We start from the raw sequence: 13835 nt of genomic DNA, 5'->3' as shown, positions 1-13835 counted from the left end.
AACCCCCCAACCTCCACCCCGGCTCCTCCTTGGTCATCTGCTTCACCAGGGCCCTCTGGCTGCTGCCGACAGTAAGCAGGGCTGGCCAGAGGTCCCAGGGTGCCCTGTGTGACAGAACAATAGGATACCCCACCTGCAAGGGGGTCCATCACAGCCTTCCCTCCTCCCACCTCCTCCCGTACACCCACAGGAGATGCTCCTTGGCCTCTAGCTGCCCCCTGTGTCTGGACTGGGAGCCCGGAAGGACCTTCCCAGGGCAGTCAGGGAGCTTGGCCTGGGCTCCTGGGGCCAGTGTCATGTGGCAGGCAGGGCCCTGGGTGGAGCTGGCCCTGCACAGCCACTGAGCTTGCTTAGGCCCATGGTGGCCACTGGCAGCATGTAGGGATGGGAGATTGGCAAAGGTGGGATACCCCAAGTTGGGTCTGGGCCCAGGGCCTCCCACCGGTTCCAGGCTGGATTCTGTGTCCCTTAGCAGGCAACGCCAAGCCCAGGCAGGCTGAGGTTCAGGATTCGGCCTCTCTCAGATCTCAGGGAGTTCTGAACGGCCCGTCGGAGGGGAAGGCTCCGGCTGTTGGACCAGAACTTGGATCCAGGCTTGGCATTTGGGGTTATGCTCTAACAGTGCCCCTGCACCTCCCCTTCCAAACACGTCTGCCACCTGGATGCTTCCCGGAGCGCCCCGTCCCTGAAGGGGCCCAAATCCTAGGAGAGCGGCAGGCCTCCTGGCATTTCCAGCCCCACACACCCAGACTGCCCCTAGTGCACATCCTAGGCCCTGCTCCTTGCCCTTCCAGCACTGACCCCTCCAGTCACAGAGCTGCTCCGCGGCCCCCTCCCTGTCCAGCTTCTTGGTGCCAGCCCCCACGGGTGGCAGCATGGCTGGCCAACAGGACACCCAGCCCTACATCTCCCACCCGCTCTACTTCCTAGCAGCCTGTGAGCTTGGTTGGTGGCTGGGCGCTGTGGTGGTTGGGCAGGGGCGAGACAGCTGGATGGTTCCCCCCACCCTTCTGCCCTTAGCCCCATGTAACGGTGGAATAGCCCTGATGGATGAGGTCTGGGAGTGTCCCATGCTTGCTCCTGCCAGAGAGGGAGCTGTTGAGTGCCCCAAGGGCCTCCCTCCCCAGGACCTGGGTCCTCTACCTGCCTCTGCCCTCTGAGGCTGCTCCCCTCCCTCCCCGGATTGACCCACTGCTCATTTGATTGGCTAACTGATGAGTAGCTCCACCTGGGCTTCTTAAAGGGCCAGCTCCTAAGAGGGCACTGTTAGCACCTGGCGCGTAGTCACCTGTCGGTTTGTTTCCTGCTGGTCAGCCGGGTCTGGGTGTGAATCCTGACTCGCTCAGCAGCTGAGGGCCCCTGAGATGGACTTGACAGAGGCTGCCCTCTGGTTCCTAGCCAGAGCCAAGCGGCAGATTGGCCAGTGTAGCCGATCCTAAACAGCAGCATCCCCCAGCCTGCGTAGCCCTTCCTGACCTGATCCTGCCCTCCACCTACCCGCTGCCCTGGCCCCAGCCTGCACACGCACCGTTCAATTCACTGTTTCCTTTGGTTGTTTCACTGCGAGGCTAAAGAACTGATTTAAAGGGGAGCATGTGTGTCTGGCTGAGCGGAGATATGCGGGACCCCAGCTGCCTTGGCAACAGGCAGCAGTGAATAATACCCGTGAATCATTTGGCATTTGCTCCCATTTCTGATCAGGAACCTGTTCCCAGAAGCTGCAGCAGCTAAAATTAGCCCTCGGTAGGAAGAGAAGTAGTGAGAGGCGGGGGAGGGAGCCAAGGAGAGGGTTGGGGGAGGGGAGCCCAGATGTGTGCCGCTGGACCAGGCAGACATGCACGTGGATCCACGCTGGCACAGAGCCACCCAGACAGGCATGGGCAGAGGCGCACGCCTGGCTGCATCCCCAGCCGGACACGGCCATGCAGGCAGAGATGTGTGCACAGACATAAGGACACGTAGACACGTGGCCACCCAGACACACATGCACAGATACACGCAGACTTAGTGCAAGAGACACACAGCCATGGAGGTGTGTACGTGCGATTGATGCACACAGGGACGCGCACTAAAGCAGACCAACGCGTGCCTGGAGACACCCCCAGCTAGCCAGCACTTGTTTGGCTGTGGGGATGGGACTCAGCTCGGGCTTGTGGCACAGGCCTTGGAGGAGTGCTGGCCTGGGCTGTGCCTGGCACTGGAGAACACAAGCCCCGGGCGATGCTGGATTGACTGTTCCTCACTCCCCGCTCCTCTAGCTGCTCATTAGCTCTGCCTGGGTACCTGCTGCTGCTGCTGTCACTGGCAAGCTGATGTCTCAGCCAAATTTAGCTCCAGTGTGAGCTGCAGCGAGGCTCAGAGCTGTGATTATGTCTCCTGGATCAACCCAGCTGGAGCGGAGGAGCTGCCTGTCCCTATCACATGGCTGCAGCGCTGCTCCCATCCACCAGAGCCCCCAGAAGGAAACACTATTGTAACAGGTTGCACTGTGCTGCACACACTAACCCATGAGAGCACCATGGGGACAGCTGTGAAGTGGCTCCTCTGCTTCCAAAGCACCCCCCCTACCATCTGAGATACAGGAGGATCCCTTCCAGCAGTGCGGGACTTATGACACACAGCTGAGCAGTTCCGATCTGTCCAGCAGAGGGCAGCTGAGCGAGGCAGGGGATGTGTCATTCCTCATGGCCCAGATCCACGAGTTCGGGGCTACACCCCCCGCTTTGGAGCCGTGTCTAGGAGGGCGTCTTGCTCTTCCTCCAGGGTTGGCCATGTGCCCTCAGCCTCTTCAAGCCTGAACGTCTGGGCCTCCAGACCCCCTCCTGAGCTCTGCTCAGTGAGTCTAGCCAAGCTGAACTCCTGAGGGAGACCAGCCCACTCTGCAGGAGCTAACATGCCTCGCCAAGCGTGGGCAGTGCCATTCACACAGCGCTGTCAGAACGAGCAGGTTTCTCAGTCGCCTGGCATGCAACCTAGGAACCCTTAGCTTGGGCCAGAGAGCTGCAGGTTAAAGCCTAGCCCAGTCTGGTCAGCCCAGAGCCAGGCGGTGCTGAGCCCTGGCTCTGTCTGTCTCCCTCTGCCCACCATGGTCAGCTCCCCGGTGAGATCCCGAGGCCTCCAGCTCACACTTTCCCAGGCCTTGTTCTCCAGCTGGGGCCTGTGCTCAGCCTCCCCGCAGAGAGGTGGGGAAATCCCCCTCCCTCTGGGTCTGTGGTCACCAGGCCCCAGTAGCCCGGTGATTGGCTTTGCCATCTTCTCAAATTCTCCGTCGGTCAGCCTTGGCCAGTCCTTTTTAACCCAGCCCAGCTCAGACAGCTGGGTGACGGTCAGATCTCTGTCTGCCAGCCTGCCCTGAGAGCACACTGCATAACCATGCAAGCTATAGGGGAGACTGAGGCACACAGTGGCATCAGAACAATATTACAGAAAATTCCCATTTCATCACCCTGCCCCGCTCACACGTGGCCCGGACATGCCAAGGGGATGGGGATGGACCATGCTGAGGAGGCGGCAATGGGCCAGGCCTGGCTGGTTCTTCTCTCGTTGGAGCCAAACTGCAGCCTCAGCAGTGATAGCTGTTTCTCAGGCCCCAAAGCTCTGAAATTAGCCGGCTGCCCAGACCCCAGATAGACGCCGCCTGCCCTGTGCCCCTGTGAAGAGATCTATGGCTGGGTGGTGGGTGTGAGCATCACCGCCCCCTGCTGGGTAGTGTGGCCTGGGCTTGGTGGAGTGGCCGGCAGAGCCCAGACCGGGCACTCACTGTGGAGCTGCAGTGCCATTGCGTTCACCCTGTTGCTCCCCTTGGAGGGGCACATTTCCCCTCTGAGGTAGCAAGGCACATGCCCAGGCAAGTGCACCCTGCTGCTGCCCCAGCCCTGCTGGGCTTCCACCTGCCCCTCCACTTCCCAGTGCCTGGCGTGCCCCAAATGCAGCCCCCTGCCCCGTGCCTTGGCTGGCCCTGGGCGGCCAGCCCCGTCAGCGCCCCTTGGCTCACCCTGCAGCTGGGGGATCCCCCGGGGCAGCCCTGCCTTTCCCAGGCTTCTCCTGGGCTGGTCTCTGGAGACAGAGACCTCCAGGGACAGAGCTCATCCCCAAAGCAGGTGACCCCGCCTCTCTCCACCCCTCAGCCCTGGGCCTCCTTCCCCACTGGTGCCCACATATGACCTGGCCTGGCACCACTCCCCCTGCTCCCTGCCCAGCCATCCTGGGGCTCCTCCCGACACCCCCTTCACTGGCATCCCCTCTCCAGAGCCTCCACCCCAGAGTGACGGTCCCAGCAGCAGCTCGAGGGCCTGTCCCCCCACCATGGTTTCAGTGACACCCGCTCCACTCCCCCCAGGAGCCCTACTACGTGCGCTGCATCAAGCCCAACGACCAGAAGTCACCGCTGCTCTTTGACGCCGAGCGCTGCCGCCACCAGGTGGAGTACCTGGGCCTGCTGGAGAACGTGCGGGTCCGCAGGGCCGGCTTCGCCTACCGGCAGCCCTACGACCGCTTCCTGCTCAGGTATCTGCCCCGTCCCGCCCCCGCTGGCCAGCCACGCCACCTCGTCCTGCCCTCGCTGGCCCTCCTGCTCCATCCCGCCCCGTCCTGCCCTCACTGGCCCTCCTGCTCCATCCCGCCCCTGCTGGCCAGCCACCCCACCCCGTCCTGCCCCCACTGGCCAGCCACCCCGCCCCGTCCTGCCCCCACTGGCCAGCCACCCCACCCCGTCCTGCCCCCGCTGGCCAGCCACGCCACCTCGTCCTGCCCTCGCTGGCCCTCCTGCTCCATCCCGCCCCCGCTGGCCAGCCACCCCGCCCCGTCCTGCCCCCGCTGGCCAGCCACCCCACCCCGTCCTGCCCCCGCTGGCAAGCCACCCCACCCCGTCCTGCCCTCGCTGGCCCTCCTGCTCCATCCCGCCCCCGCTGGCCAGCCACACCACCCCGTCCTGCCCCCACTGGACAGCCACCCCACCTCGTCCTGCCCTCGCTGGCCTCCCGCTCCATCCCACCCCTGCTGTCCCAGCCACCCTGCCCGGTCCCGCCCTCGCTGGCCCAGCCACCCCGCCCCGTCCCGCCCTCGCTGGCCAGCCACCCCGCCCGGTCCTGCCCTCGCTGGCCCAGCCACCCCGCCCCGTCCCACCCTCGCTGGCCCAGCCACCCCGCCCCATCCTGCCGTCGCTGGCCCTTCCGCTCCATCCCACCCCCGCTGGTCAGCCACCCCGCCCCATCCTGCCCTCACTGGCCCTCCTGCTCCATCCCGCCCCTGCTGGCCAGCCACCCCGGCTCACCACCATAGCGCCCTGCTGCCCCCTACTGAGCCTCCCCGTCCCACCCCCACTGGCCCAGCCACCCTGGCCCACCACCATAGCGCCCTGCTGAGCCTCCTCTTCCTGCCCCCACTGGCCCAGCCCCACCTCCCCATCCTGCCATTACTGGCTCCTGTCTACCCCACCCCATCCTGCCCCCACCGCACCTCCCCTTCCCGCTCCATCCGGCCCCCGCCACACCTCCCCTTCCCGCTCCGTCCTGCCCCCTCCGCCCCCTGCCGCACCTCCCCTTCCTGCTCCATCCTGCCCCTGCCGGCCCCTGCCGCACCTCCCCTTCCCGCTCCATCCTGCCTCCTGCCGCACCTCCCGTTCCCGCTCCGTCCTGCCCCCTGCCGCACCTCCCCTTCCCGCTCCGTCCTGCCCCCGCCGGCCCCTGCCGCACCTCCCCTTCCAGCTCTGTCCTGCCCCCTGCCGCACCTCCCCTTCCAGCTCCGTCCTGCCCCCTGCCGCACCTCCCCTTCCAGCTCCGTCCTGCCCCCTGCCGCACCTCCCCTTCCCGCTCCGTCCTGCCCCCGCCGGCCCCTGCCGCACCTCCCCTTCCCACTCTGTCCTGACCCCGGTCCCTGCCATGGGTCAGAGCTGCCCTTTCCCTGGAGGCCAGCCCGGCTGCTCTCCATGCTCAGGACCCTGCTGTCTCCATGCTCAGGTATAAGATGACCTGCGAGTACACGTGGCCCAACCACCTCATGCCCACGGACCAGGAGGCCACACGGGCCCTCATCGACCAGCATGGCTTCCAGGACGACGTGGCCTATGGCCACACCAAGCTCTTCATCCGCATGCCCCAGATCCTCTTCTGCCTGGAGCAGGAGCGGGCCCAGCTCATCCCCATCATCGTGCTCCTGCTGCAGAAGGTGAGGGGGCACCGGGGGGTGCTGCTGAGCTGCTCTGCCCCCCCCCCCCCGCAAAGAGACATGATCCCCTCCGTGTGTGTGAGGGAGTGGGGGCTAGGGGTTATAGCAGGGGGGCTGGGAGCCAGGACTCCTGGGTTCTACCCCGGCTCTGGGAGTAGGGGCTAGCAGTTAGAGCAGGGGGGCTGGGAGCCAGGACTCCTGGGGTCTATCCCCGGCTCTAGGAGGGGAGTGGGGGCCAGGGGTTAGAGCAGTGGAGCTGGGAGCCAGGACTCCTGGGTTCTCTCCCCGGCTCTAGGAGGGGAGTGGGGGCTAGGGGTTAGAGCAGGGGGGCTGGGAGCCAGGACTCCTGGGTTCTCTCCCCGGCTCTAGGAGGGGAGTGTGGGCTAGGGGTTAGAGCAGGAGGGCTGGGAGCCAGGACTCCTGGGTTCTATCCCCAGTTCTAGGAGGGGAGTGGGGGCCAGGGGTTAGAGCAGTGGAGCTGGGAGCCAGGACTCCTGGGTTCTATCCCCAGCTCTAGGAGGGGAGTGGGGGCTAGGGGTTAGAGCAGGGGGGCTGGGAGCCAGGACTCCTGGATTCTATCCCCAGCTCTAGGAGGGGAGTGGGGGCTAGGGGTTAGAGCAGGGGGGCTGGGAGCCAGGACTCCTGGGTTCTCTCCCCGGCTCTAGGAGGGGAGTGTGGGCTAGGGGTTAGAGCAGGGGGGCTGGGAGCCAGAACTCCTGGGTTCTCTCCCCGGCTCTAGGAGGGGAGTGGGGGCTAGGGGTTAGAGCAGGGGGGCTGGGAACCAAGACTCCTGGGTTCTATCCCCGGCTCTAGGAGGGGAGTGGGGGCTAGGGGTTAGAGCAGGGGGGCTGGGAGCCAGGACTTCTGGGTTCTATTCCTGGCTATGCTGCTGACTTGCTGTGTGAGGTGGGCAGGACACTCCCCCACTCTCTGTCTCAGTTTCCCATCTATGAAATGGGGCAGTGGCCCTTCCTGACTCAGTGGGGACTGGGCGAGGTTGTATGCCGTGCTCTCTATGTGGGGCTCCCACGCAAACGACTGTTTGTCCCTGTCCGTGCAGGGCTTTGAGATTCTCACATGGACGGCACTAGAGAAGGACCAAGTATTACGGCCATTCCCAGCACCCATGCTGTGGGATGGGCTGTGGTGGCATCAGCTGGGGAATGGGTCCCAGGGTGGTGGTGCCCTCACCTGCCTGCTTGGCCTCTGTGAGCCGAGTCTGCCAGGTCTCAGCCCAGTGGAGGCGTGCCCGTGTCCTGAGCCCCACCCTCCAGGTTGGGCTGCATGGGCTCAGGAGCCAGGGATTGTCCATCCCCAGAGATGCCCGCCAGGGGTTTTGCCATGTGAGTGGGATGAGCTACGCTCTGATCCCTCCCATGTCCTGGTGCCACAGACCCAGCTCTGGCAATGGCTTTGTCTGGCGCCTAGGAATGGCCCCTCCCCGCTGCTGTGGGGACTGTGCTGGGTCAGAAGGATGTCAGGGTCCATCAGCTGCTGTGCTGTCACAGCTGATTAGCAGCAGCCTCTCAGCACGTGGGAGAGCGAGTGGGGCACCAGGGTGTTCTGATCCCAGCCACCCATCGGGCGCTGAACTGCTGGGAAGGGGTCGGGACACAGGCACAGGGGGAGGGCAGGCACTGCCCGTGATCCAAGAGGAACCTGATGGAGCCGAGTTGCCGGCAGGCAAGGTCAGACGAAGGGGGCGCAGTGCCAAGGTTGGGCCCCAGGTGCTCGCTCTGCCCGAGGGTCCGGTCCCCTGACTGTGCTTGCCCCGCTCCAAGCCCCCTAACCTCCTTGACTGCCCTGGTGCTGCTGCTCCGCAGGGGCCAGCCTCTGACTCCGTTACTATCTATAGATGTGGCACCGTTAGCAGATTTCCCGACAGCCGACGAAGCGTCTGGCTGAGGAACTGCTTAGTCATATCAGGAGCATCCCGGTGATGGGCTGATGGTGAGCACTGGCGCCGGAGTCCTCAGGACCCGAGTGCCAGCATCTGCAGCAGTGCCCGGTCCCGAGGGGCGAAGGGCATCCCTGGCACCCCAGAAAGTCTACGTGTCTCTGGGTGGTGCTGGAGAAGCTGTGGAAAACCAGAATTTCCACCCCGCCCCAAATCCCGATTTCTCAGCGTTTGTCCCCAATGACAAATCCCAGAAGATTTCCACTGGGAAACGTCAAAGCGTTGTTTTTTTAATCGACACCAGCCTGTGTCCACCTGGGCCACCACAATGCCCTCGGGCCCCTGTCCTCCCTTATGGACTCTGCCTGTGTCCGGACTACATCTCCCATGATGCACCATTGCCTCTCCCCATGTTTGAGTCACCTCGTGGTTCTGATGGCAGAAGTTTTGGTTCAAAACTCTTCAGCCACCCCAGGCTGGGCTCCCGGGCCCTAGAACCTGTGTGCTATGGGCTGCCTTTTTCCTGCTGTCATTCCTTCTGTGCTTTCACTTCAGTGGCAACAGCTCCTTCACTTCCTGCCCTAAACGGCTGTGCCACATTGCCACATGCAAAACAGCTGCTGCATCCCACCCCAGAGGTGGCTGCCCTTTGGTGGTGGGTGGAGGGAACCCTGGGTGCCTGGTTTGTAAAGGGCTCTGGAATCCTCCTGCAGCAGAGAGAGGAGACGTGGTGTGGGGCTGGACATGGCCCTATGGTTTGTGTTGCTCTGAATGCTGGCCATGGCCGCAAGGCACTGGGTGTGGGGTCCTGGGGGCTGGCAGGTGGGGCCTTGCCAGCAGAGCTGTGACTGGCTCTGTGTGTCTGTCCCAGGCGTGGCGGGGAGCCCTGGCCCGGCGGCGCTGCCGGTACCTGCGTGCCATTTACACCATCATGGGCCACTACAAGCAGCACAAGGTGAAGACATACCTGCTGGAGCTGGTGCACCGCTTCCAGGGGGTGCGCAGCATGGCCGACTACGGCAAGGGCGTGGAGTGGCCCGACCCGCCGGCGGTGCTGGCGCAGTTCCAGGAGAACAGCAAGCTGCTCTTCCGCAGGTAAGACAGGGGGCAGAGGGGGCACCCTGCACGTACGCCCTGCTCCCCCCGGGCCCCTCGCTGACAAGGCTGGAATCAGCCACAGTGCAGCTTGGCAAGCGTCCCCCACCACCCCAGCTCGGCCTATGCTCCTCGCTCCTGACCCACAGCCCCCTGGCTACCCCAGCCGCAGACCCCCGCAGCTCTGCCCGTGCCCACCTGAATGGTAGGCAGTGATTGCTTCATCCCCACCGGGCTGCGCCCCAAGGCAGCTGGGCGCAATGCTCTCTGATAAGCCGAGGGGAGCAAATGCAGGCCCCCGGCTCGCAGCCTGCCCGGGAGGGATGCTGTGCATGAGGCTGCCCCCCAGAGGCCAGGGCGCTGCGCTCCGGGGCAGGCCAGGAACCTAGCAGGGCAGCCAGGATCCCTGAGCCCCCTCCCCTCACTGCAGGTGGCGAGCCAGGCAGATAGTGAAGAACATCCCTCCCTCGGACATGGGGCAGATCCAGGCCAAGGTGGCGGCCATGGAAGTGCTGCAGGGCTTGCGCAAAGACTGGGGTTGCCAGAGGAACTGGGGCCGGGATTACCTGTCGTCGGTGAGTGTTCGGCCTGGGGAGCTGCCCGGAGCCCACTGGGCCAGTGATGCTGGCAGAGTGGGTTCGGGATGGGAGGCAGGTGGGGAAGTGGCGTGGCCGTGGTGATCCAGCAGGGGGTGCTGCTCTCGTGGAGGGGAGCAGGGCACCCCCCTGCTCCCAGGCTGTGAAAGCAGCACTAGGGGAGGCAAGTGCTGTGCTGGGGGGACGTCCTAGCTGGGTGAGGGGCAGGGGAGGCAGCTGCCTGCCCGAGCATCTGCTCTCGCCGCCCACAGCTGATTTCTGCTGCCAGGCTCCAGTTGCCATAGTGACAGGCTCCTGTTAAAGCCCCATTTCTCCCTTTGTTTCTCCCGGCTGGTCCCTATGCCCCCGTGCACCCCCTCCTCTGGGCTCTCCTGGCTCTGCCCCCTCGCCCCTCCCATGTCCGGGCTGAGAAGGAATGGCTGGGGGGCCCTTGGCTCATGCAAGCCAAGCAGCATGTGGCTGGGAGGAGACCCCGGGAGCGGTGCCGGTGATAGCGTTCATCTCTGTGACTCCATGTCCCTGTACAGTGCAGGGGGCGCTGGTCCGCCCGCAGGAGGGGCCCACCTGTCACTAAGGAGCCTGGGAGCTCCTGTAATTATCAGGGGGGCCTGGCTAGATTCCAGCTCTGAAGTACATTCTGAATCCCATTGTGGCTTCAGCTGGATGCAACGTTTTCTTTGTTGTTTTTTTTTGCCACGTTGCTGCGGGATTTTAAACAGCAGCTGCGTCCCACCCCAGAAGTGGCTGCATTTTGGTGCTACTCCATCTCTATTCCCCCTCAGCCGGCTGTGTGGTGCGGCTCCCTTCTGCCTAGTGCCCGGCTGAGTGCGAGTATGCAAGTCCTTCTCTTTGCGTCCCCGGTTGGTATGGCTACGGTGAGCTCCCGTGCCTCTCGGTCACCGGACTGTGGGCAGAGTGTGTGGGGGGTCACCTGCCCATCACTGGCCTGGGCCTGGAAACAAAACTCCCCATCCCTCCTCAGGAGGGTCATGTGACAGGCAAGCTGGCAACTGGGCTGCAGTGGGGTGACAAGTCTCCCCTGGGCATCAGGAGCCCCACTTCAATTATGCCAGCCTGGACCAAGAGCTGCCCACCCCCATGCTGCCCGTGGTGGGCATTGACTGGCCTCTTGTTCTCTTCTGGCTCAGCAGCCTGCCAGGAGCAGATGCCTCCTTGCTACACTGAGCATCCTTTTGCTGCTTACTTCCTGCGCTGGCAGCTCTTCCCCGAGCTGCGGCTTAGCTCCCCAGAGGGGTCCCAGTGTTCCTCTCCCGCGGGAGGATCCCAGCGTGGATCCGGCTCTCCCAGCCAGCACGTTTCAGGGGGACTCCATTGGGGAGTGCGCGGGTCTGGCTGTGTTTGTGTGTGACCGGAGACCTGCACTGGCTGGCTGTGTGTTCATCTGGGGGTGGATGTCTGCACGGGTGTGCTTTGGGCAGGCATTGTGTGTGTGTATGTGTGTCTGTGTCTGTGTGAGTGAGAGCAGGAGTTTTGTGTCTGCCTGTGTGCATGCGCTCCCCTGGGTGTCTGCGTGCGTGTAGTGTGTCTCCGTGAGCATGTGCTGGGCATGTCCTGGATGTGTCTGTGCACACATGCACGGCTCATGTCCGGGGGTGCGTGGGGTGGGGAGTTGGGGCTGCCCCTGGCTCTCTGAGTGCTGCATCTCCCTGAGCAGTGGGCATCCACAGCCCAATGCACCTGCCTTTCGCCGGGAGTGGGAGGTTGTCTCCAGCAGCTCTTGCTCAGGCCCTCAGAGAGGCTTGATTGTTCCTCCCCAGCCAGCTGAATTAACCCCACAGCTGGGCCCAGCCACAGCCACATGGCACTTGCTGATCGAACAGGGCCCGCGTGGTGGAAATCTCCCAGCCCCTCCAGTGAATTCACCCGTCAGGGCTCTGAACACTGGGACGGTCTCCACAAGGAGGCACGAGTCAGGGGAGCAGATGCCCTGCAAGCCCCTTCTGGTCATGCTGTGCCAGGAGAGGAGTGTGTGTGAGTTTGATTTGCAGGGCCACTCGGGGGGACAAGTGGAGTAATTTGCTAAGATGAAGTGTGAGTAGTCTCTTGGCCTATCCAAGGCCATGATCAAGTGTCTTGATGTTTTTGGTCTTTTGGCCTCGAGATGAAAACCTTGTCTGTGTCTCTGGGACATTGAAGTAAAAATATTTTCTATAATTTTGCAACTTATTTTTATGGAAGTGGCCCCCAAAATTGCTTTGCCCCAGGCCCCCTGAATCCCTGTTGATTTGGGCCTGATTCTGATCTCACGCTGCCTGCTTCGCTGTCCCTCCCAATTTACACTGCTGAGCCTGTGGCTAGCAGCAGGATGAGGCCCTTGTGTCTAAGCCAAGAGTAAAGGCCTCTGCGGGTGGCTGCTGCTGTCTATGGTTTCGTGCTAGTTCACCACAGAACTGTACTGGGGAGGAGATCATAACAGCTCTCGATTGTGCCCTTCAATCCAAAGTGCTCCATAAATTCAGTGCACGCCGCTGGAATGCAGCCACCTCTGGGGTCAGCTACGGCAGTGACAGGGCCGGTGCAACCATTTAGGTGACCTAGGCTGTCGCCTAGGGTGCTAGGATTTGGGGGGCACCATGTTCTTCGGCAACGACCGCGGCGGCCGGATCTTCGGCAGCGACCGTGGCGGCCGGATCTTCGACCGCCCCGGTCACCGCCAGCATTTAGGTAGAGGGAGCTGGGACAGGGGAGTGCGGGGAGGGCGGCCTGCAGTAAGTAAGGGGGGGAGGGGTGGCATGCAGGGGAACTCCCCGCCCCAGCTGACCCCTGCCCTGCCTCCTCCCCGAGCTCGCTGTGGCCGCTTCACTTCTCCTGCCTCCCAGGCTTGTAGTGCCTAAGCTGATTGGCACCGCAAGCCTGGAAGGCGGGAGAAGTGAAGCAGCAACAGTGGCTCGGGGTGGAGGTGGGGCAGGGGTGAGTTGGAGCTGGGGGGGGGGCTCAGGGCTGGGGGGATTGGGGAGCTGCTGCAGGGGGAGGGCGCCTCAGGGCAGAGGGGGGAGCTGCCGCTGGGGGGGGTCTCAGCGGGGCTCTCAGGGACAGGAGAGGGCACAAGGTGGAAGTTTCCCTAGTGCTTGAAACATCCTTGCACTGGCCCTGGGCAGCGGCTTACTAACACGCAGCAACACAGCTGTGTAATTTAGGCCAGGCAGTGAAGGATCCTGTGTCCACTGGGACCTTTAGGAATGAGTTGGAGGAGAGGAAGCCAAGGAAGTTGGCTGTTAAATGTGTTGGTGGACTCTGAGGCAAAGGGAGTGGCCAGGCTTCCAGACTGGAGGTGCAGCTTGGCTCTGCATACGGAGCTGCACCCACTGAGCTAACACTTTCACTAAAGGTGTAATCAGCCTGTGGAACTCACTGCCGCAGGATGACACCGACACCAAGAACTGAGCAAGATTCCAAAAGGCTGTTTATCTGGCTAAGAGACTGTCCAGAGTGACCATTGTTAATGCTAACGCACTCCTGCTTCCAGTGTTTAGTGATCAGAGTGAGACCTACTGTGTGGAGCACATCTGCTTCGGGGGGGTCCGACACCTTCCCCTCCAGAGCACCTAGCGCTGGCCCCAGGAGAGCTGGCAGGCCGGACTAGTCTGTCATCAGCCTGACCCAGTTTCTGTGCACCGGCACTTTGACTTAAACCTGTTTGGCTTTAGTGAACTCACAAGTGCCAGCTAACACAACAAAACCGGCTCCAAGCCAGTATGAGAGCAAGGCACCGGGCTGCCCATCGGGCATGGAGAGTGACCACCCGGGGTGAGGGCGCCCGTTTAACTCAAAGGGCTGGTAAAGCACTGAACGGAGTCAGGGCCAGCCAGGGGCTGATCAGGATGCAGGAGAAGAGTGAGCTCAGGGCTGGGGAGGCATCAAGGCCATGGGAGAAGGCAGAGAGACCCTGGGCCCGGAGGGTGCTACCAAGGCAGCGGATCCCAGCTGGGCATGGGTGGGCAAAGGGCTGGAGACTGAGTGGACCTGCTGTGGGGTTTTCTCCTCCCCAGGGGCATCACTTCAGTGCTGACGAACAGGGAAGAGCGTCAGCAGTTGACCCCTCAGCCCCACCTCGGCCCCAT

The 13835-nt window shown here is 63.2% G+C and overlaps 1 protein-coding gene across 3 annotated transcripts in view; it reads left to right on the top strand.

Annotated features, from left to right (window-relative positions):
• MYO1G (myosin IG) overlaps positions 1 to 13835 on the top strand; it is a 65746-nt gene that overhangs the window by 28252 nt on the left and 23659 nt on the right. For all 3 annotated transcript variants that reach the window (XR_007772827.1, XM_050942471.1, XM_050942469.1), the window contains 4 exons: positions 4340 to 4506; positions 5958 to 6165; positions 8934 to 9157; positions 9588 to 9732. Coding sequence is in view for 2 of the 3 variants with exons in the window: in XM_050942471.1 (XP_050798428.1) it covers positions 4340 to 4506; positions 5958 to 6165; positions 8934 to 9157; positions 9588 to 9732 (744 nt within the window). In the remaining variant the exon portion in view is untranslated. The remainder of the gene's footprint in view (positions 1 to 4339; positions 4507 to 5957; positions 6166 to 8933; positions 9158 to 9587; positions 9733 to 13835) is intronic.

Source organism: Gopherus flavomarginatus, chromosome 2 (genome assembly GCF_025201925.1).
Source record: "Gopherus flavomarginatus isolate rGopFla2 chromosome 2, rGopFla2.mat.asm, whole genome shotgun sequence".
Lineage (NCBI taxonomy): Eukaryota > Metazoa > Chordata > Testudines > Testudinidae > Gopherus > Gopherus flavomarginatus.
The sequence above is the reverse complement of the archived record's forward strand: the minus strand, read 5'-3'. Positions and strand labels throughout refer to the sequence as shown.